Consider the following 21,692-nt stretch of genomic DNA (forward strand, 5'->3'; position numbering starts at 1 on the left):
CCAACACAGTTTAATCAGACATACAATACCTGGAACAAAATCTCCCAGGAGGCAGTAGTCTCTCTCACTGCTCTTATACTCTGAACATCAGGCACGTGCACAGATAGAGTCCTAAGGGGGCTGGAGCACTGGCTCTTTTGCCTTCCTATGAAAATAGTGCCATTTTTTGGTACTAATGACTTTTTATTTAAAATGTTGTCTCTTTTCTCTGTTGTAACTTTAAAATGCAACAAATTGCACAAAAAACATTTAGCGCCATCAGGATGTGGCCGTTGACACCGTTTCTTGACATGCAAGACATTTTGGAACTGTATCAAGTGGACGAATGAAAACAATTCCAAAAGATAGTTTGAGTGGAGTTCCCCTTTAATGTTTTAAAAATATCCAAAACCTTAACTTTGAAAAAAAATGATGTTTGGAGTAACTTCTAAATTTAATGTTTGGTTAAAATGTGCATAAGTGTCTAATTCTGCAGTGAGAGAGCTTATTGAGATGGGAGCATTACTCCCTAATGAATTCTCTGTTATGCAATTGGATCTGAAGTTGAAGTTTTTTTGTAGTTGGGAGAAACAAAGAAATATGCAAAATTGCACCAAAAAAAGATTACATTTGGAAATGTAAGTAGCAACAGCTTGAAAGTAGCAACAGCTTGAAAATATTGATTATGGTATGTTATTGTAACAAAACAATAGAGTTACAAGATGTCTGTATTGTAAGTTCAATCAACTTAAAAAGACATGCTTCGGTACTTTGGAAACTACTTCATATTTTTTTAACCTCCTGCTTTGGGCTGGGTGTGTCAATATGTAGTTCATACATTCATAATCTATGAGCAGAATTACTGTTTTACCCCAATGAGCAGCAAAATCCCTAGTTTGACAGAGACTTTTTTCTGGAGTGTGCTGCGCCATTGTCTTGCATGTCAACATTTCCCCCCACGTGGGCCAACCCACTACGCAGGGGTGGGCAACTCCAGTCCTTTGGGGCCTGATTGGTGTCAAACTTTTTCTCCATCCCTAGCAAACACAGCTGATTAATCAAATTGCATTCTAAATTGAAGATCATGACAGGGTGATTATTGGAGTCAGGTGTGTTAGCTGGAGCAAAACTGACACCAATCAGGCCCTCGAGGACTGGAATTACCCACCCCTGGTCAAAAGGATCACCTCTTTGACCTGTATCAGCAAGATACTGTATACTGAATCTGTGACCTGTCAGCCTCAAATTATATCGTGACATCACATTATCAAAAGAACACAGTCATCTGATAAATGTTAAAAACATCTTTAAAAAATGACATTATTATAATAAACATTCTGATTCACATTTTGCCACGACAATTCCCCATAGACGAAATGATAATTTCCTATTTCTAATGTATTGTTTCATAGATAACCCTCTCCCATACAACAAGGTTGCCAGGGACTGCAAGCAAATGAACATAGCTCTCCATACAGTGAATGCATGCTACCTGACAAAGTTCACAGTCGACAAAGAGATAAGGTTTATTATCTTGAGTTATAAAAAAAGGAAAAAAATACAGCTGTAAAACTTCTCAAATTGTCATAATTTTTTTCAGATAATAAAATAAACACACACGTTGAGAAACAGACGTCTCACAAGTCCTCAACTGGCAGCTTCATTAAATAGTACCCGCAAAACACCAGTCTCAACGTCAACAGTGAAGAGGCGATTCCAGGATGCTGGCCTTCTAGGGAGAGTTGCAAAGAAAAAGCCATATCTCAGACTGGCCAATAAAAATAAAAGATTAAGATGGGCAAAAGAACACAGGCACTGGACAGAGGAACTCTGCCTAGAACTCTGTGACCCCAAACTTTTGAACGGTAGTGTAGCTACTACAATAATGCAATGCACTTGACCCATACTATAAAACTCAATCAAACCATTGCCTGAGAACCTTTTTCAACCTTCATCAAAGTGTTCTGAACATACACAAGTTTTAATAACATCAAGCACTTACCCTTACATTTAGTACAAAATACATTTTTATTAAATTGGCATACAAAGAACATTACATGAAATGTACAGTACACCAAACAAACATAACAAAATACAGAAACCACAGCCATTTATAAATAATAAAAAAAAATTAATGAATGTAACTGGATGCAGTTACATATATATACATACAGTCACGATATATTTTTTATATATATTTTTTTATACATTATTTACTTTTTTTTTTTTTTTTTAGATAGAGTAGGTATTTCATCACTTGAATCGAATGATCTCCTGAATAGCAAAGCGGATGATTTCATTAAAATCAAATTGGATGTATTTTCTCCAGTATCTCTTGTCCCTGCCGAAGGTCTGAGCTGGGTAACATGGACTTCCTGGAAACAAAAGATAGAGGGTGTTCCAGGTGACTTACTGACACTATAGAGGGTGTTCCAGTTGACTTACTGACACTATAGAGGGTGTTCCAGTTGAATTACTGACACAATAGAGGGTGTTCCAGGTGACTTACTGACACTATAGAGGGTGTTCCAGTTGACTTACTGACACTATAGAGGGTGTTCCAGTTGANACACTATAGAGGGTGTTCCAGTTGACTTACTGACACTATAGAGGGTGTTCCAGTTGACTTACTGACACAATAGAGGGTGTTCCAGTTGACTTACTAAAGCGGCTTTCCAAAATCAAGTCTTATTTCAACTCGGCAGTGTGAATGTAGCAGCCATTGTTTATAGGTTTCAGTGACCAGCCAGAGGAAGATACGGCAGCACCCTCCTCAGGGGATAGCTACTCAGTGTAAAGCCAATTAGTACACACCTGGGCTCACTAATTGGCTTGGTGTCTCCCTCTATATAGGTGTGCCAGGAGATGAGCTCGGGGTGGATTGGGAGCAGACACGGGGACGTCAGACATTCCTACCTCAGAGAAAGCATCTTCACCTGACACACCTTGGCTCTATGTTAAACCTGCTATAGACCACCCTCTGCTCCCAGCTGTGCTCTGGACACCATATGTGAACTGATTGCCCCCCATCTATCTTCAGAGCTCGTGCTGCTAGGCAACCTAAATTGGAACATAATTAACACCCCAGCCATCCTACAATCTAAGCTTGATGCCCTCAATCTCACACAAATTATCAATGKACCTACCAGGTACCACCCCAAAGCCGTAAACATGGGCACCCTCATAGATATCATCCTAACTAACTTGCCCTCTAAATACACCTCTACTGTTTTCAACCAAGATCTCAGCGATCACTGCCTCATTGCCTGCATCCGTAATGGGTCAGCGGTCAAACGACCTCCACTCATCACTGTCAAACCCTCCCTGAAACACTTCAGCGAGCAGGCCTTTCTAATCGACCTGGCCGGGGTATCCTGGAAGGATATTGACCTCATCCCGTCAGTAGAGGATGCCTGGTTATTTTTTTTAAATGCCTTCCTCACCATCTTAAATAAACATGCCCCATTCAAGAAATTTAGAACCAGGAACAGATATAGCCCTTGGTTCTCTCCAGACCTGACTGCCCTTAACCAACACAAAAACATCCTATGGCGTTCTGCATTAGCATCGAACAGCCCCCGTGATATGCAACTTTTCAGGGAAGCTAGAAACCAATATACACAGGCAGTTAGAAAAGCCAAGGCTAGCTTTTTCAAGCAGAAATTTGCTTCCTGCAACACAAACTCAAAAAAGTTCTGGGACACTGTAAAGAGAACTTGGAGAATAAGAACACCTCCTCCCAGCTGCCCACTGCACTGAGGACAGGAAACACTGTCACCACCGATAAATCCACTATAATTGAGAATTTCAATAAGAATTTTCTACGGCTGGCCATGCTTTCCACCTGGCTACCCCTACCCCGGTCAACAGCACTGCACCCCCCCACAGCAACTCGCCCAAGCCTTCCCCGTTTCTCCTTCTCCCAAATCCAGTCAGCTGATGTTCTGAAAGAGCTGCAAAATCTGGACCCCTACAAATCAGCCGGGCTAGACAATCAGGACCCTTTCTTTCTAAAATTATCTGCTAAAATTATTGCAACTCCTATTACTAGCCTGTTCAACCTCTCTTTCGTGTCATCTGAGATTCCCAAAGATTGGAAAGCAGCTGCGGTCATCACCCTCTTCAAAGGGGGGGACACTCTTGACCCAAACTGCTACAGACCTATATCTGTCCTACCCTGCCTTTAAGGTCTTCGAAAGCCAAATCAACAGATTACCGACCATTTCGAATCCCACCATACCTTCTCTGCTATGCAATCTGGTTTCAGAGCTGGTCATGGGTGCACCTCAGCCACGCTCAAGGTCCTAAACGATATCCTAACCGCCATCGATAAGAAACAATACTGTGCAGCCGTATTCCTATTGACTCCTTGCCAAGGCTTTCGACTCTGTCAATCCACCACATCGTCATCGGCAGACTCGATAGCCTTGGTTTTCTCAAATGATTGCCTCGCCTGGTTTCACCAACCACTTCTCTGATGAGAGTTCAGTGTGTCAAATCGGAGGGGCCTGTTGTCCGGCCTCTGGCCGTCTCTATGGAGGGTGCCACAGGGTTCAATTCTTGGACCGACTCTCTTCTCTGTATACATCAATGATGTTGCTCTTGCTGCTGTTGAGTCTCTGATCCACCTCTACGCAGACGACACCATTCGTATACTTCTGCCCTTCTTTGGACACTGTTAACAACCCTCCAGACGAGCTTCAATGCCATACAACTCTCCTTCCGTGGCCTCCAATTGCTCTTAAATACAAGTAAAACTAAATGCATGCTCTTCAACGCCGATCGCTGCCTGCACCTGCCGCCCGTCCCAACACTCAGCTACTCTGCACGGTTCTGACTTCGAATATTGTGGACAACCTACAAATAACTAGGTGTCTGGTTAGACTGTTAAACTCTCCTTCCAGACTCACATCAAACATGCTCCAATCAAAGTTAAATCTAGAACTGGCTTCCTATTTCGCAACAAAGATCCTTCACTCATGCTGCCAAACCATACCCTTGTAAAACTGACCATCTACCGTCTCTGACGTCGGCGATGTCATTTACAAAATAGCTTCCAATACCCTACTCAATAAATTGGATGCAGTCTATCACAGTGCCATCCGTTTTGTCACCAAAGCCCCATATACTACCCACCACTGCGACCTGTACGCACGCTCTCGTTGGCTGGCCCTCGCTTCATACTCGTCGCCAAACCCACTGGCTCCAGGTCATCTACAAGACCCTGCTAGGTAAAGTCCCCCCTTATCTCAGCTCGCTGGTCACCATAGCAGCACCCACCTGTAGCACTCGCTCCAGCAGGTTTTTCTCTCTGGTCACCCCCAAAACCAATTCTTACTTTGGCCGCCTCTCCTTACAGTTCTCTGCTGCCAATGACTGGAATGAACTATAAAAATCTCTGAAACACTTCTCCCTCACTAGCTTTAAGCACCAGCTGTCAGAGCAGCTCTCAGATTACTGCACCTGTACATAGCCCATCTATAATTTAGCCCAAACAACTACCTCTCCCCCTACTGTATTTATTTATTTTGCTCCTTTGCACCCCATTATTTCTCTCTACTTTGCACATTCTTCCACTGCAAATCTACCATTCCAGTGTTTTTACTTGCTATATTGTATTTACTTTGCCACCATGGCCTTTATTTTGCCTTTACCTCCCTTATCTCACTTCATTTGCTCACATTGTATATAGACTTATTTTTCTACTGTATTATTGACTGTATGTTTGCTTTACTCCATGTGTAACTCTGTGTTGTTGTACGTGTCGAACTGCTTTGCTTTATCTTGGCCAGGTCGCAATTGTAAATGAGAACTTGTTCTCAACTAGCCTACCTGGTTAAATAAAGGTGAAATAAAAAAACAAGGCAGGCTATTGATAAAGGGAAGCATTCCCCCTGTAAATATGACGTGTAAATGATAGTCTGAAGACAAGGGGAGCCGCTTGTTGTTTTTTGGCCACGGCCGTTTAGTTTGCTGCTAGTTTTCAGCGTTGGACGCGACCTTGTACTGGAATTATTTTGCTAGGCGAAAGAAAACCCGTTTAGAGATAATCCGAAAGAAAAGGAACCACAACCACTGCCTCCGGTCTGTTCATTTCATTCTCGCCTTTGTTAAGGTGTTTCGGACTAGCTGATCCGTCACACTAAATAAACTTTTATCTACCCCCCCCATCTGTATCACACCCTCACACTGCAAACATATGTCTACAATCAATAGGTTAGACAGAGAAATTAAATATCACACTGTATACTCTTAGGCCTACACTATTGTAGTGTAGCTATGAATCACGGCCACAAAGTTGGTTCCAGTTTCAGTCACGTCTTTGGCCACGTTTGAGTGGGTCAAGCAAAAACACTAAATGATTGAACCTCCTGCAATGGCTTCAGGGTGCAGTGGACTGCATCAAAAACTGCATGACCATAGATCATGTAGGCTCAAGTTGGACAATTTAATCCCCATAATGTAACACAAATTGAAAATGATCATCACTGACTGCATAAAACTGACTGGCACGACTGAGCCCATACAGTTCAGACACATGGCACTAAACAAGCCACCCCCCTAGTGACAAGGAGCCATTAGACACTGAAGTAGTTCTGGGTGTTTGCAAAAAAAAAAGACAAGAAAAAAGAAGGGAAAACTCACCAATTCCAAAGAATATTCTAGCGACGGCTCTGCCAGAGAACTTCTCATCACTGCGGTTGCCCAGGAAACTCTGAATATCTGCTCTGATCTGACCCTCGAAGTCCTTCATCTGAAGACCAACAAAACCCATCAGAATCACCATTACTGGCATAGTACATTTACCTGGCAGGAGTCTGACCTGGTGAAATGGTTCTGACAACAAACAGAATTTAGACAAAATCATTTACACAATCCACATGCAGTATAGATACAGCAAAAACAGAACAATTACACATTAAAAAAAAGTATAGTTTAAACTTCAAGGACATACAATATAAAGTAGAAATATTGTAAACTCTCTACGTTACTCTAAATGGGAAAGTCCTGTTCTTACCAGATTCAGCTCTATTAGGTAATTCATTATAAGGGTACTTTATTACATTTAGAATTCGCTAAAGGCATTAGCTTCACTTACACTTGGTAAAAACCATCAGGGAATTTTAGGACAGAGACGAACCTTGCATTTCAACAACACCTCCTCCTCGTCCTCGCCATCCTTGTCCTCCTGGAACTTCCTGCTCAGGTCCAGTTCTCTTCTCTTGTCAAAGTAATCCCCCAGAAGCCCTTTTAGCTTCAGGCTTCGGCTCTCGTCCAGCTTGTCCGTGCAGAAACTGCAGCTCTTGTATGCGACGCTGCAGAGAGAGACATACAGTGTMGCAGAAGTCAGTGCAGGCAGAGACCTTTCCAAGTAAAGAGTAATACACACGTATGTCACCTGAAAGACATACAGTAGCATCTACTAATCTATAAATGTCTTATGAATATCAATGTCTTAAACATACTTCAAGCACCATTGGGTTAACAGTAGAGGTCGACCGATTATGATTTTTCAACGCCGATACCGATTATTGGAGGACCAAAAAAAGCCGATACTGATTTTTTTTAAAAAGGACATTTTTTAAATTTATTTGTAATAATAACAATTACAACAATACTGAATGAACACTTATTTTAACTTAATATAATACATCAATAAAATCAATTTAGCCTCAAATAAATAATGAAACATGTTCAATTTGGTTTAAATAATGCAAAAACAAAGTGTTGGAGAAGAAAGTAAAAGTGCAATATGTGCCATGTAAAAAAAGCTAACGTTTAAGTTCCTTGCTCAGAACATATGAAAGCTGGTGGTTCCTTTTAACATGAGTCTTCAATATTCCCCGGTAAGAAGTTTTAGGTTGTAGTTATTATGGGATTTTTTCTCTCTATACGATTTGTATTTCATATACCTGTGACTATTGGATGTTCTTATAGGCACTTTAGTATTGCCAGTGTAACAGTATAGCTTCCGTTCCTCTCCTCGCTCCTACCTGGACTTGAACCAGGAACACATCGACAACAGCCACCCTCGAAGCAGCGTTACCCATCACTCCACAAAAGCCGCGGCCCTTGCAGAGCAAGGGGAACAACTACTCCAAGTCTCAGAGCAAGTGACGTCACCGATTGAAACGCTATTAGCGCGCACCCCGCTAACTAGCTATTTCACATCGGTTACACCAGCCTAATCTCGGGAGTTGATAGGCTTGAAGTCATAAACAGCGCAATGCTTGGAGCATTGCGAAGAGCTGCTGTCAAACGCACGAAAGTGCTGTTTGAATGAATGCTTACGAGCCTGCTGGTGCCCACCATCGCTCAGTCGGACTGCTCTATCAAATCATAGACTTAATTACAACATAATAACACACAGAAATACGAGCCGTAGGTCATTAAAATGGTCGAATCCGGAAACTATAATTTAGAAAACAAAACGTTTATTCTTTCAGTGAAATACGGAACCGTTCCGTATTCTATCTAACGGATGGCATCCCTAAGTCTAAATGTTGCTGTTACATTGTACAACCTTCAATGTTATGTCATAATGATGTACAATTCTGGCAAATTAATTACGGCCTTTGTTAGGAATAAATGGACTTCACACAGTTCGCAACGAGCCAGACGGCCCAAACTGCTGCATATACCCTGACTGCTTGCACGGAACGCAAGAGATATGACACAATTTCCCTAGTTATAAGAAATTCATGTTAGCAGGCAATATTAACTAAATATGCAGGTTTAAAAATATATACGTGTGTATTGATTTTAAAGAAAGGCATTGATGTTTATGGTTAGGTACACATTGGTGCAACGACAGTGCTTTTTTTCGCAAATGCGCTTGTTAAATCATCACCCGTTTGTCGAGGTAGGCTGTGATTCAATGAGAAATTAACAGGCACCGCATCGATTATATGCAACGCAGGACACGCTTGATAAACTATCATCAACCATGTGTAGTTAACTAGTGATTATGTGAAGATTGATTGTTTTTTATAAGTTTAATGCTAGCTAGCAACTTACCTTGGCTTCTTGCTGCCCTCGCGTAACAGGTAGTCAGCCTGAGGCTCCTCGTGGAGTGCAATGTAAGGCAAGTGGTTAGAGCGTTGGACTAGTAATCGGAAGGATGCAAAAACAAATCCCCGAGCTGACAAGGTAAAAATCTGTCGTTCTGCCCCTGAACAAGGCAGTTAACCCACCGTTCCTAGGCCGTCATTGAAAATAAGAATGTGTTCTTAACTGACTTGCCTAGTTAAATAAAGGTGTAAAAAAATAATCTGATTGTTATGAAAACTTGAAATCTGCACGAATTAAATCGGCTATTCCGATTAAATCGGTCGACCTCTAGTTAACAGCTCCAATAATAGCCCTACAAAGCCATGAAAATCAGGTAACCAGGATTTGTCTACGTTCACATTTGTTGCTATAATACTTTTGGAGAGTAACCTAGTGTTGGTATGAGTTCTGAATACTGGTGTAATGTAGGTTGGTGCTGACCTGCGGAAGGCCTTGAAGCAGGCTTTGAGCTGGTACAGTTTGGTCCTCTCCTGGGCCACCACCCTGCCATGCAGGAACTCACACACCCGGTCCATCTCATCCGGGGTCAAGTCACCGTAGGAACGGAAGTAGAAGGACAGGTTGGAGAACTCCACCAAGACTCCTGGAGAAGACAGGAGATGTATGATATGGAGATCGGAAATTTATAATTATTTCTCTCTTTTATCCAAATGTAACTCACACAGGCACACTTTAAATACTGTACGAAATATTATATTTGTAATCATATCCATCTTTGACTATGCTCCACTGTAGTTTGCATTTTTTTAACTATAAAAACACACACACACCTCTGTTTGTGGCCCATTGTAGTTGTCTGAGGCCTCTCTTCACCAGACCCAGCTGCCAGCCCATAGTGTCTGCCACCTCCACCACATCAAAGTCCACCGAATCACAGGTCTCCACTCGCTCCCCTGCCAGCCGTTTCCGGGCTAACACTACGGCAACAGGTGGGCAGCTGCCAATCAGACGACACATATCCATCATCACCACGCCGACTCCACCCCTCAACATACAGTACCAGTCAAAAGTTTGGACACACCTACTCATTCAAGGGTTTTTCTTTATTTTTACTATTTTCTACATTATAGAATAAAGACATCAAAACTATGAAATAACACATGTGGAATGTAGTAACCAAATGTAGTAACCAAAAAAAGTGTTAGATTTTAGATTCTTCACAGTAGCCACCCTTTGCCTTGATAACAGCTTTGCACACTCCTGGCCATCTTCATGAGGTAGTCACCTGGAATGCATTTCAATTAACAGGTGTGCCTTGTTGAAAGATAATTTGTGGAATTTATTTCCTTCCTAATGAGTTTGAGCCAATCAGTTGTGTTGTGACAAGGTAAGGGGGGGTATACAGAAGATGGCCCTATTTGGTAAAAGACCAAGTCCAATGGCAAGAATAGCTCAAATAAGCAAAGAGAAACGACAGTCCATCAGTACTTTAAGACATGAAGGTCAGTCAATCCGGAACATTTCAAGAACTTTGAAAGTGTCTTCAAGTGCAGTCGCAAAAACCATCAAGCGCTATGATGAAACTGTCTCTCATGAGGAACGCCACAGGAAAGGAAGACCCAGAGTTCTCTGCTGCAGAGGAGAAGTTCATTAGAGTTACCAGCTTCATAAATTGCAGCCCAAATAAATGCTTAACAGTTCAAGTAACAGACACATCAACTGTTCAGAGGAGACAGAGTGAATCAGGCCATCATGGCCGAATTGCTGCAACAACAAAAAAAACACTACTAAAAGGACACCAACAAGAGACTTGGTTGGGCCAAGAAACACGAGCAATGGATATTAGACCAGTGGAAATGATCTCTGCATGTGTGGTTCCCACCGTGAAGCATGGAGGAGGTGGTGTGATGGTGCTTTGCTGGTGACGTTGTTAGTAATTTATTTAGAATTCAAGGCACACTTAACCAGCATGGCTACCACAGCATTCTGCAGCGATATGCCATCCCATCTGGTTTGAGTTTAGTGGGACTATCATTTGTTTTTCCAACAGGACAATGACCAAAAAAACACCTCCAGGTGTTTGGGTGCTGCATCAGTGTTGAGTGCTGCATCAGATGAACTGGCCTCCACAATCACCCGACCTCAACCCAATTGAGATGGTTTGGGTTGAGTTGGACAGCAGAGTGAAGGAAAAGCAGCCAACAAATGCTCAGCATATGTGGGAACTCCTTTAAAACTGTTGGAAAAGCATTCCAGGTGAAGCTGGTTGAGGGAATGCCAAGAGTGTGCAAAGCTGTCATCTAGGCAAAGGGTGGCTACTTTGAAGAATCTAAAATCTAAAATATATTTTGATTTGTTTAACACTTTTTTGGTTACTACATGATTTCTTACGTGTTATTTCATAGTTTTGATGTCTTCACTATTATTCTACAATGTAGAAAATAGTCAAAATAAAGAAAAACCCTTGAATGAGTGGGTGTGTCCAAACTTTTGACTGGTAATGTAAACATTACTTACCTACACCAAAACAGTTTAAGCACATTGTAAACATTAGTCATCTATTGCCTGTACATGAAAACACCAAACCGCTCACATGTCCCGCTGCCTTTACTGGACCAAAATAACATCACATGAGTATGAAATACACACCTACATATAAAAACACAACCTAGCAAACAGGACTTTGTATGGTACAGCTAAACAGTCTACTGTAACAGACTGGCCAGGTGTTGAGAGTGACTTTGCAGAACTTGTCAAATAAGAAACGCAAATTCTGTTGCAAAACTTTTAAACATGTTTTTCTATGACCCTGGTTTTGTGATGTCCTACATTTTGGTGAGTTTGCGGAGTTGATGCGGGCCGTTGTAACAGACCATCTTACAGGTGGAGAGGGTGGGGTGGAGCAGCTCTACCCACTGCTGAGGGTGCAGCTCCAGGTAGCACAGCAGAGTCTCCAAACCTGACAGACAGTGATATAACTTGAATCATTTGAAGTCCATTGTAAAATACAGTCTGATATCTGAAGAAAAGGCAGGAGACTCACTGGTCTTGACAAAAAAAAGCTGAATTAAAAGTGGGATCTCATTCTAATGATATATTTACAGTTTTCTGATCCTTGAGTCAACTATCCAAGTGACACAAAATATTTTACCCGTCTTGTGTTCAGTATAGTGAGGTACCTACCTTCTTCAGTGATGTCCAGGGCTTCCACAGTGTCCTGCATAGGTATGGCCCTCTCATGGGTGTGACACACCCTAGTCGTGGGCCAATCATCACCTCCCCCTGTCTGCTCCTCCTCTTCATGTTCGCCATCCCCTCTCTGGGGAAATGGAACACTTGACTCTGGTGGGTGTTTCTGCTCCCCGTCCAGTGGTTGAAAAGTTGATACATCCTCAGTAGGAACTTTGGCCTGTTCCAACTGCTCGACGGGGGTGTTCTGACCAGTCTCCGTTATGTGTTCCGATGTTTCAACTGGGTTCTCATCACAGGTGTCCATCAGTTCCATCATCTCGGAGTCGTCAACCTCCTCCTGAGTCTAAGACATGGTTAGAATAAAAACATTTTAAGTTTGGTTTGGTTTGTGCCTGATACATCATGATAAAAAAAAAAATGTTAATCCTAAACCTTAATTGGGGTTCACATAATGGTCATAGGCTGTTAATGTGCGATGATTGTAGACCGAGAGAAGGGAAGAAATGACTATGTAAGTATACCAACATTACCCTGGCTAGGTCCTGCTGTTTCTGGTGGATCTGTCTGCACCTGCAGGGAGGAAACACCTTCTGCACGATCTTCTTCACAGTGTAGTAGTCCACCGTATCCGCGTAGATGTGCCTCCGCAACTCATGCAGGTCCCCTCCCTACAACACCAGGCAAGAACGTAGGATTAATCAACATAATGAGCATACACATCATATGTCTTGGCACTCTATTGAATAATAGATTTATTTGTGAATAACCTAATAATTCAAACAAAAGTATTGTAGCACAGCGACTGTTCACTACTCACCAAGTATCAATTCATCACTTAACTATTACTTACTAGACGTTGTCGTCAAAACACATTTGAATTTGGTTGAAAAGTAAATAAACACTATGAAATAAATAACGACTGAAAAAGGTGAGAGGAGACAGAACCTCAGGATCCAGGAAGAGATGACAGTGGGCCGGTTCCCCGTCTCTCCCTGCCCTCCCGATCTCCTGCACGTAGCTCTCAAAGCTCTTGGGCATGTTGTAGTGCACGATGCCGCGCACGTCCGACTTGTCCAGGCCCATGCCGAAGGCTACCGTGGCGACCACCACTCGCAGCTCGCCACACATGAAGTTGTTCTGGACGCGACGGCGCTCAGAGGACGACATGCCGGCATGGTAGGACTCAGCCATCCACTTCAGAGGCTTACGGATCTTCTTCCTGGCTGAGGGCACACAGCACAGAGAGGTGTCAGGGCCCGTAGTCACAAAGCATCTCAGAGTAGGAAAGCTGGTCTAGCATATCTATATAATCTGATTCCATATGATCTAAAAAGGGAAAACTGATCCTAGCACATTGATGAGACTTTTTGACAACGGCATCAGAGCAAGGCAAAATGTCAATTTTCCAAAGTTCTCCCATTGTCATCAACATATAATTCAAGACAGGATTTGGCCCTTTAGCTAGACTTCTGTGAATATTAACATCCCAATAAAATATTTAAGCAATAAGGCACGAGGGGGTGTGATATACAGCCAGGTAGCCTAGTGGTTAGAGCGCTGGGCAAGTAACCGAAAGGTTGCTGGATCGAATCCCCGAGCTGACAAGGTAAAAATCTGTCCTTCTGCCCCTGAACAAGGCAGTTAAGCCACTGTTCCTAGGCCGTCATTGTAAAAAATAATTTGTTCTTAACTGACTTGCCTACTTAAATAAAGGTTAAATATAAAAAATATATATATATACACACCACGGCTAAGGGCTGTTCTTAAGCACAATGCATCAGAGTATAACCCCCGAGGTGCCTTATTGCTATTATAAACTGTTTATCAATGTAATTTGAGCAGTAAAAATAAATGTTTTGTCATACCCCTGGTATACGGTCTGATATACCACGGCTGTCAGGCAATCAGGGCTCTAACCACCCAGTTTATAAATATAACATCCCAATCAACCCAGCTCCAACCAAACCCAGACAGACAGGTACCCAAAGCTTTCTTCTTCTTCCCTACAGGGTTGTCATCTGCCTCCTGACTCGCTGTACGGTTAGACTCCTTCAACAGCACCCCCTGCAGGCAGGTCCTGAGCAGGGCAGATATACGGGTTGTCTCCTCTCTCCTGGTGCAGTAGATGATGACGGACTCCAGAGACCCAAACCGCTCTCCCTTCAGCAGACACACCAGGGCCTGGACAGGAGACAGGACACACAGTATCAGACCTGGGTTCAAATTCTATTTGTTTTCTTTCAAATACTTTAGCTGTGCTTGATTGGGCTTTCCTGGCACAATGGAACCAATGAAATTGGATTAAATTGGAAACTCCATTGTTTGTGTGTTTGGTTTGAATGTATACTACCTGGTCTAGTGGTTAGCATGTATCCTACCTGGGCCTAGTCTTGTGGTTGGCATGTATCCTACCTGGTCCTAGTCTAGTGGTTAGCATGTATCCTACCTGGTCTAGTCTAGTGGTTGGCATGTATCCTACCTGTCCTAGTCTAGTGGTTTAGCATGTATCCTACCTGGTCCTGTCTTGTGGTTAGCATGTATCCTACTGGTCTTAGTCTCTGTGGTTGGCATGTATCCTACCTGGTCCTAGTCTAGTGGTTAGCATGTATCCTACCTGGTCCTGGCCTTGTGGTTGGCATGTATCCTACCTGGTCCTAGTCTAGTGGTTAGCATGTATCCTACCTGGTCCTAGTCTAGTGGTTAGCATGTTACCTACCTGGTCCTAGTCTAGTGGTTAGCATGTATCCTACCTGGTCCTAGTCTAGTGGTTAGCATGTATACTACCTGGTCCTGGTCTTGTGGTTGGCATGTATCCTACCTGGTCCTAGTCTAGTGGTTGGCATGTATCCTACTGGTCTGGTCTTGTGGTTGGCATGTATCCTACCTGGCTCTAGTCTAGTGGTTAGCATGTATCCTACCTGGTCCTAGTCTAGTGGTTAGCATGTACTTACCTGGTCCTGGTCTTGTGGTTGGCATGTATCTACCTGGTCTTGTGGTTAGCATGTATCCTACCTGGTCCTAGTCTAGTGGTTAGCATGTATCCTACCTGGTCTAGTCTAGTTGTTAGCATGTATCCTACCTGGTCCTGGTCTTGTGGTTGGCATGTATCCTACCTGGTCCTAGTCTAGTGGTTGGCATGTATCCTACCTGGTCCTAGTCTTGTGGTTGGCATGTATCCTACCTGTCCTAGTCTAGTGGTTAGCATGTATCCTACCTGGTCCCTAGTCTAGTGGTTGGCATGTATCCTACCTGGTCCTAGTCTAGTGGTTGCATGTATCCTACCTGGTCCTAGTCTAGTGGTTGGCATGTATCCTACCTGGTCCTAGTCTAGTGGTTGGCATGTATCCTACCTGGTCCTAGTCTAGTGGTTGGCATGTACCCTACCTGGTCCTAGTCTAGTGGTTGGCATGTATCCTACCTGGTCCTAGTCTAGTGGTTGGCATGTACCTACCTGGTCCTAGTCTATGGTTGGCATGTATCTACCTGGTCCTAGTCTAGTGGTCTGGCATGTATCCTACTTGGTCCTAGTCTAGTGGTTGGCATGTATCCTACCTGGTCCTAGTCTAGTGGTTGGCATGTATCCTACCTGGTCCTAGTCTAGTGGTTGGCATGTACCCTACCTGGTCCTAGTCTAGTGGTTGGCATGTATCCTACCTGGTCCTTGTCTCGGTCCATGGAGACAGACAGCTGCAGGTTGTCAGGCACGGCAGCCGAGCGGACAGCGATACCGTCCTGGTCAGTGATGTCCAGGTGTTGAGCGATGTCCAGTGCTGTGGACAGGGTGGCGGTGGCAGTCAGACCCAACAGGCAACGCACGCCCAGACGGTCCCTCAACACCTAGGAGATGGAACGGAGGTGGTTTGGTGAACCATGCTCGTGTGTTCAGTAATCTTGCCTAAGACCCGAGGATCTAGGTCTTTAGCTCAGCAAGCTAACAGTCTTGTGGTGCACTGACAACCCAGATTAAAACCCGGTCGGTCAAAGAGACGTACAGGGCACATCCACGCTGAGGGGTGGAACAGCACGCATGGCTAGCCATCTACAGCTATGGTGAGAGACAGGCTCATTCTAAAGAAGCAAGTGCTGTGGAAAAAACTCCCTTTGCATTTAATACAAGTGTCCCCCAAATGATGGGTTAGGATAGATAAAGATAAATATGAATGAAGTGGTCATCAGAGCTCACCTTGCAGAGACGCAGGTAGCAGGGCCTAAAGTTGTGTGACCACTCTGAGACACAGTGGGCCTCGTCGATACAGGCGAAGGCCACCGGGGGGAGCTGGTCAGCTGGGGGAAGACAGCCAGAGCCAGAGTGACCTCCACCTACCAACGCCTCAGGGGACAGGAGCAGGACATGGACCTCACCTGCCTTAACCTGGAGGACACACACACAAAGCAGAAAACTTTGTCGTAATGCAGATCACAATAGATAAGACATTAACATTAGCAAATATGACTGACATCCTTGTAGTGGTATCACACAATACATACAAATGTGCACCTGGAGGTAACACACACACACAATGAATAACAAAAAATATCACTGACAGCTATAGAAGTCTAATGCAGGAAACAAAAATGCTCAATGCAGTTAAACATTACGCAAAAACAGAAAACGCTAAGGTTTAGGCCTAGATAGTTAAACTATACTCTAAGCGGATTGAAAGAGGATAACAGTACCTTCTCAATGGCAACCTCTCTCTGTTTTTTAGACATATTGGAGTGAATGGCAGCCGCTTTCAACTTGGATGGGAGTCCAGAAAGCTAAGGAGACAAAATAATTTGCTGTCAGTATTTAATTCAAAACACTTATTTTGAGACATTCACAAGACAGTGTGTGTATCAATAAGGTGTTGTATAACTAGGGGCTACAAATATGGGGCGTTACCTAGGGGCTACAAATATGAGGCGTTACCTGGGGGCTACAGATATGGGGCGTTACCTGGGGGCTACAGATATGGGGCGTTACAGATATGGGGCGTTATCTGGGGGCTACAGATATGGGGCGTTACAGATATGGGGCGTTACCTGGGGGGCTACAGATATAGGGCGTTACCTGATCATCCATAAGAGACACCAGTGGTGACACCACCAGAGTGATACTGTTAGACCTCTGGGCATAGAGGTAGGCAGGCAGCTGGTAGCACAGAGACTTGCCCATGCCCGTAGAGAGCACCACTAGCGTGGACAGACCTGGAGAGAATAGAATAGAAAAACGATGGAAAATAAACTTCTATTCTATCTTGCAAAGTAAATGTGTCATTTGTTCAGCTCCTCACCCCCCCCAAGACACCACACACAGGGAGTGAAAGTGGGTGGGAGCCCTACTTGTAACAAACAAAAAACCTACATATGGGAAAGCAACTACGTACATTTAGTCATTACATTTATTGGCGTAATTTAGCAGACACTCTTATCCAGAGCAACTTACAGGAGCTGTACATCTTCTCATGTATATCACTTAACTGAGGTACTAACTAAAGGAAACACTGTTTTATCCTCTTCCTGCATACCTGATAGAATTCTCATGATGGCCTGTTCCTGCCCTGGTCTGAAAGACTTGTACCCAAAGTCTTTAAGTGCTTCATAAACTTCAGAGGGCACCGCTGCAGAAACAACATTTAGTTGGAAGTCAAAAGGAGTATAAATCATACTGTACTGGTTGATTGATTAGTTTAGATTCATTCATTAAATAATTGAATGTTAAAAACGGGGTACCTTGTACTTTGCCGTCCTCCCCTAGGGGGTAGAGGGGCTGCATGGGGGGCGGAGGGAGCAGGCGCTCGTAATCTGGCCTGATCACATTCAACAAGACATCATCACCACCATCCTCCTGCTTCTCCACCAGACCCTCATTCTCCTCTTTAACAATGGGGGGTACCACTGTAATAATGAGATAGACATAGTATGCATCCGAAATAGCACCCTATTACTGTACACTACTTCTGACCAGAGCCCTATAGGCCCTGGTCAAAAGTAATGTATTATAATAAGGGAATAGGGTGTCATTTGGGACACACACATAGACAGGGGGACCTCATGTACACAGATGTCATTAATTATTTACTCCTCCACTGGTCTAGGGTCAGCTTTGGCATGGAGTTCGTTATGACTGAGGTTTGAATTGGAGTCGGGAGAAACTGGACCTAAATCAGTTGTTGTTATGGGCAGGGAACTGGGAGGAAGAAAAACAGAGAGAATTGCAGGGGGGTAAGCATGAGCTCTTTGACCTTTTGGCATGCAGGTTAGTTTAGTAGCATGACATCATTGCCTTGCCAGACAGTGTAGGAGCTGTTATGCTCATCTACTTTTTTAGATGGCATCTACTTTTTTAGGCTTACAGGGGCCTCGGTTTCTGCCTGCGCAATCGCTCAGACTTTCGCTGGACATTGTCTGTGTGTGGAGCTGTATTTTACTCTATGTACGACCCAAACGGCACCCTATTCCCTACATAGGGCTCTGGTTGAGTAGTGCACTATGGGCCCGGGTAAAAAGCAGGGCATTCTATAGGCAATAGGGTTTCCATTTGGGACATAACCCGATCTATGAAAATGAGCGTTGATCGTTTCCATGGGACCATACCTGATTGGTCTTAGCAGTGACATTTTACCCACTTAAGTCTCTGCTTCACACACAAAGGTATGTGGACACCCCTTCAAATTAGTGGATTCGGCTATTTCAGCCACACCCGTTGCGGACAGGTGTATAAAATTGAGCACACATTGGCAGCAGAATGGCCTTACTGAAGAGCTCAATGACTTTCAAGTTGGCGCTGTCATAGGATGCCACCTTTCCAACAAGTTAGTTTCTTCCCTGCTAGAGCTGCCCGGTCAACTGCAAGTGCTGTTATTTTGAAGTGGAAACATCTATGAGCAACAACGTTTCAACTGCGAATTGGTAGGCCATACAAGCTCACAGAATGGGACCGCCGAGTGCTGAAGTGCGTAAAAATCTTCTTCCCTCGGTTGCAACTCTCACTACCGAGTTCAAAACTGCCTCTGGAAGCAGCGTCAGCACAATAATTGTTCGTCCTGAGCTTCATAAAATGTGTTTCCACGGCTGAGCAGCTGCACACAAGCCTAAGATCACCATGTGTAATGCTCACTAGCTTGGCATTGCACATGGTGACCTTAGGCTTGTGTGCAGCTGCTCACCCCTGGATGTTGTGTGTACTTGTTCTCATAAGTTTTCTAATCACAAACAATTAGTTATTCTTCAAAATGTTCTGGTGCAATGAGTAAGATGACTAAGAAAACAACCGAGACGACACTGTACTGCGGCAATCTCCCCGAAAAGACGCGTAGTATTCTTAAGGAAGCTTGTAATTACCGATGGGGACTTTGCTTTCCCGGATGCCAGTACCTCGGCTGGGACCGAGGTGCAGGAAGCAAAGATGGATTAGGTGGTCGCCTGGGCGTGGGGTATGTGGTGGCTGCCGGCGCCCAACCCAGCTGCTGTGCGCTCTGCCACCAGTTATGGGAGGCTACTCAAAGAGACCTTGAATAGACCCGGGATATACAGTTATGTGACAAACTTTTTGTCTGTTTTGCTAGGGGGCAAAGGTTACCTAGCGGTGAATGCGCCCACTCCACCAGGGGTCTGGCAGTGTCTTGGGCGTTGTTTAAAGGGTTGAGTTGGACATCACGGTTGTGAGGTTATCTCTTGGATGTCACTGGCCTCAGTCTAGCCCACATGGTGCTTATGGCTGGGACAGGGGAAAGTCACTAGGCAGCACGCCGTGTGGTAATACCCAGATTGTCTCATCTGGCGCGGTCAGGTCTGGGTGGTCTGCCATGGGCAGTTTCATTTAGTATCCGTTGGGGTCGGCTTGGGGCGAAATTCTATTTCTCTACAGTATGTTGTACAAAACGTTGACTGACTGAAAGGGAATGTAACGTTATGACTAAAACTACTGTTCCCTGGAGGAGGGAAACAAGGTACAACATCTGTTTGGCCCCGCACCGCCCGTTCCTGGGCTCGGTGAAGAGCGGTATTAAATTGAAAGAATGAATCCGAGCCTCACGCTTATCACCTGTGGTAGGCGGGGCTTCCAGCGAGGTGTGGATTTCATTGGCCTTGTCAGGAGTGATTGTAGATCCTTCAACTGAAGTCGCGAGTGCAACTCCCCATAGTATGTTCTAACTCATTTCCCTCCTTCAGGGAATAGTAGTTACAGTCATAACGTTAGGTTATGTCTCTACTGCTAAAACAGATGTTCTGGGATACTGAAGGGAGCCAGACTTGGGTGAAATAGTCACTGCTGACAGATACACTGGAAAAATGCACCTTAGCAACAAAGTGAGTGAGTGTATGGTGAAGATTCTGATTGGTCCAACGTCTAAGTTGTGTCCATTTAGCTTATTGTGATGCTTCAAAGTACAGTGCATTTGGAAAGTATTCAGACCCCTTGACTTTTTCCACATTGTAACGTTACAGCCTTATTCTAAAATGGAGTCAATTGTTTCCCCCCACCCCCCTCATCTACACACAATACCTCATAATGACAAAGCAAAAACAGGTTTTTAAGAATTGTTTGCAAATGTAAAAAAAATACTAAAATAAAAACAGAAAAATCACATTTACACAGGTATTCAGACCCCTTCACTGAGTACCTTCTTGAACCACCTTTTGGCAGCAATTACATGCTCGAGTCTTCTTGGGTATGATGCTACAATCTTGTCACACCAGTATTTGGGAAGTTTCTCCTATTCTTCTCTGCAGATCCTCTCAAGCTATGTCAGGTAGGATGGGGAGCGTCGCTGCACAGCTATTTTCAGGTCTCTCCAGAGATGTTTGATCGGGTTCAAGTCCGGGCTCTGGCTGGGCCACTCAAGGACATTCAGAGACTTGTCCCGAAGCCATTCCTGCATTGTCTTGGCTGTGTGCTTAGGGTCGTTGTCCTGTTGGAAGGTGAACCTTTGCCCAGTCTGAGGTCCTGAGCACTCTGGAGCAGGTTTTCATCAAGGATCTCTCTGTACTTTGCTCCGTTCATCTTTGCCTTGATCCTGACTAGTCTCCCAGTCCCTGCCGCTGAAAAACATCCCCACAGCATGATGCTGCCACAACCATGCTTCACCGTAGGGATGGTGCCAGGTTTCCTCCAGACGTGATGCTTGGCATTCAGGCCAAAGAGTTCAATCTTGGTTTCAAAAGACCAGAGAATCGTGTTTCTCATGGTGTGAGAGTCTTTTGGCAAACTCCAAGCGGGCTGTCATGTGCCTTTTACTGAGGAGTGGCATTCGTCTGGCCACTCTACAATAAAGGCCTGATTGGTGGAGTGCTGCAGAGATGGTTGTCCTTCTGGAAGAGTCTCACATCTCCACAGAGGAACTCTGGAGCTCTGTCAGAGTGACCATTGGATACTAGGTCACCTCCCTGACTAAGGCCCTTCTCCCCCAATTGCTATGTTTGGCCGGGCATCCAGCTCTAGGTAGAGTCTTGGTGGTTCCAAACTTCTTCCATTTAAGAATGATGGAGGCCACTGTGTTCTTGGAGACCTTCAATGCTGTAGA

The 21,692-nt window shown here is 44.1% G+C and overlaps 1 protein-coding gene across 1 annotated transcript in view; it reads right to left on the reverse strand.

Annotated features, from left to right (window-relative positions):
• Nucleotides 1–1,480: 1,480 nt before the first annotated feature.
• Nucleotides 1,481–21,692, reverse strand: part of recql4 (RecQ helicase-like 4) — a 31,650-nt gene continuing 11,438 nt past the window's right edge. The window contains exons 10-25 of the mRNA XM_024146983.2: nucleotides 17,899–18,063; nucleotides 17,694–17,786; nucleotides 17,237–17,373; nucleotides 16,861–16,944; nucleotides 16,367–16,555; nucleotides 15,838–16,020; nucleotides 14,166–14,364; nucleotides 13,129–13,406; nucleotides 12,714–12,851; nucleotides 12,175–12,526; nucleotides 11,821–11,950; nucleotides 9,822–9,988; nucleotides 9,472–9,634; nucleotides 7,121–7,295; nucleotides 6,625–6,733; nucleotides 1,481–2,354 (exon numbers count right to left, since the gene is read on the reverse strand). Coding sequence (XP_024002751.1) covers nucleotides 2,233–2,354; nucleotides 6,625–6,733; nucleotides 7,121–7,295; nucleotides 9,472–9,634; nucleotides 9,822–9,988; nucleotides 11,821–11,950; nucleotides 12,175–12,526; nucleotides 12,714–12,851; nucleotides 13,129–13,406; nucleotides 14,166–14,364; nucleotides 15,838–16,020; nucleotides 16,367–16,555; nucleotides 16,861–16,944; nucleotides 17,237–17,373; nucleotides 17,694–17,786; nucleotides 17,899–18,063 — 2,684 coding nt within the window. The 3' untranslated portion in view covers nucleotides 1,481–2,232. The remainder of the gene's footprint in view (nucleotides 2,355–6,624; nucleotides 6,734–7,120; nucleotides 7,296–9,471; nucleotides 9,635–9,821; nucleotides 9,989–11,820; nucleotides 11,951–12,174; nucleotides 12,527–12,713; nucleotides 12,852–13,128; nucleotides 13,407–14,165; nucleotides 14,365–15,837; nucleotides 16,021–16,366; nucleotides 16,556–16,860; nucleotides 16,945–17,236; nucleotides 17,374–17,693; nucleotides 17,787–17,898; nucleotides 18,064–21,692) is intronic.

This window comes from Salvelinus sp. IW2-2015, unplaced genomic scaffold (genome assembly GCF_002910315.2).
Source record: "Salvelinus sp. IW2-2015 unplaced genomic scaffold, ASM291031v2 Un_scaffold16663, whole genome shotgun sequence".
Lineage (NCBI taxonomy): Eukaryota > Metazoa > Chordata > Actinopteri > Salmoniformes > Salmonidae > Salvelinus > Salvelinus sp. IW2-2015.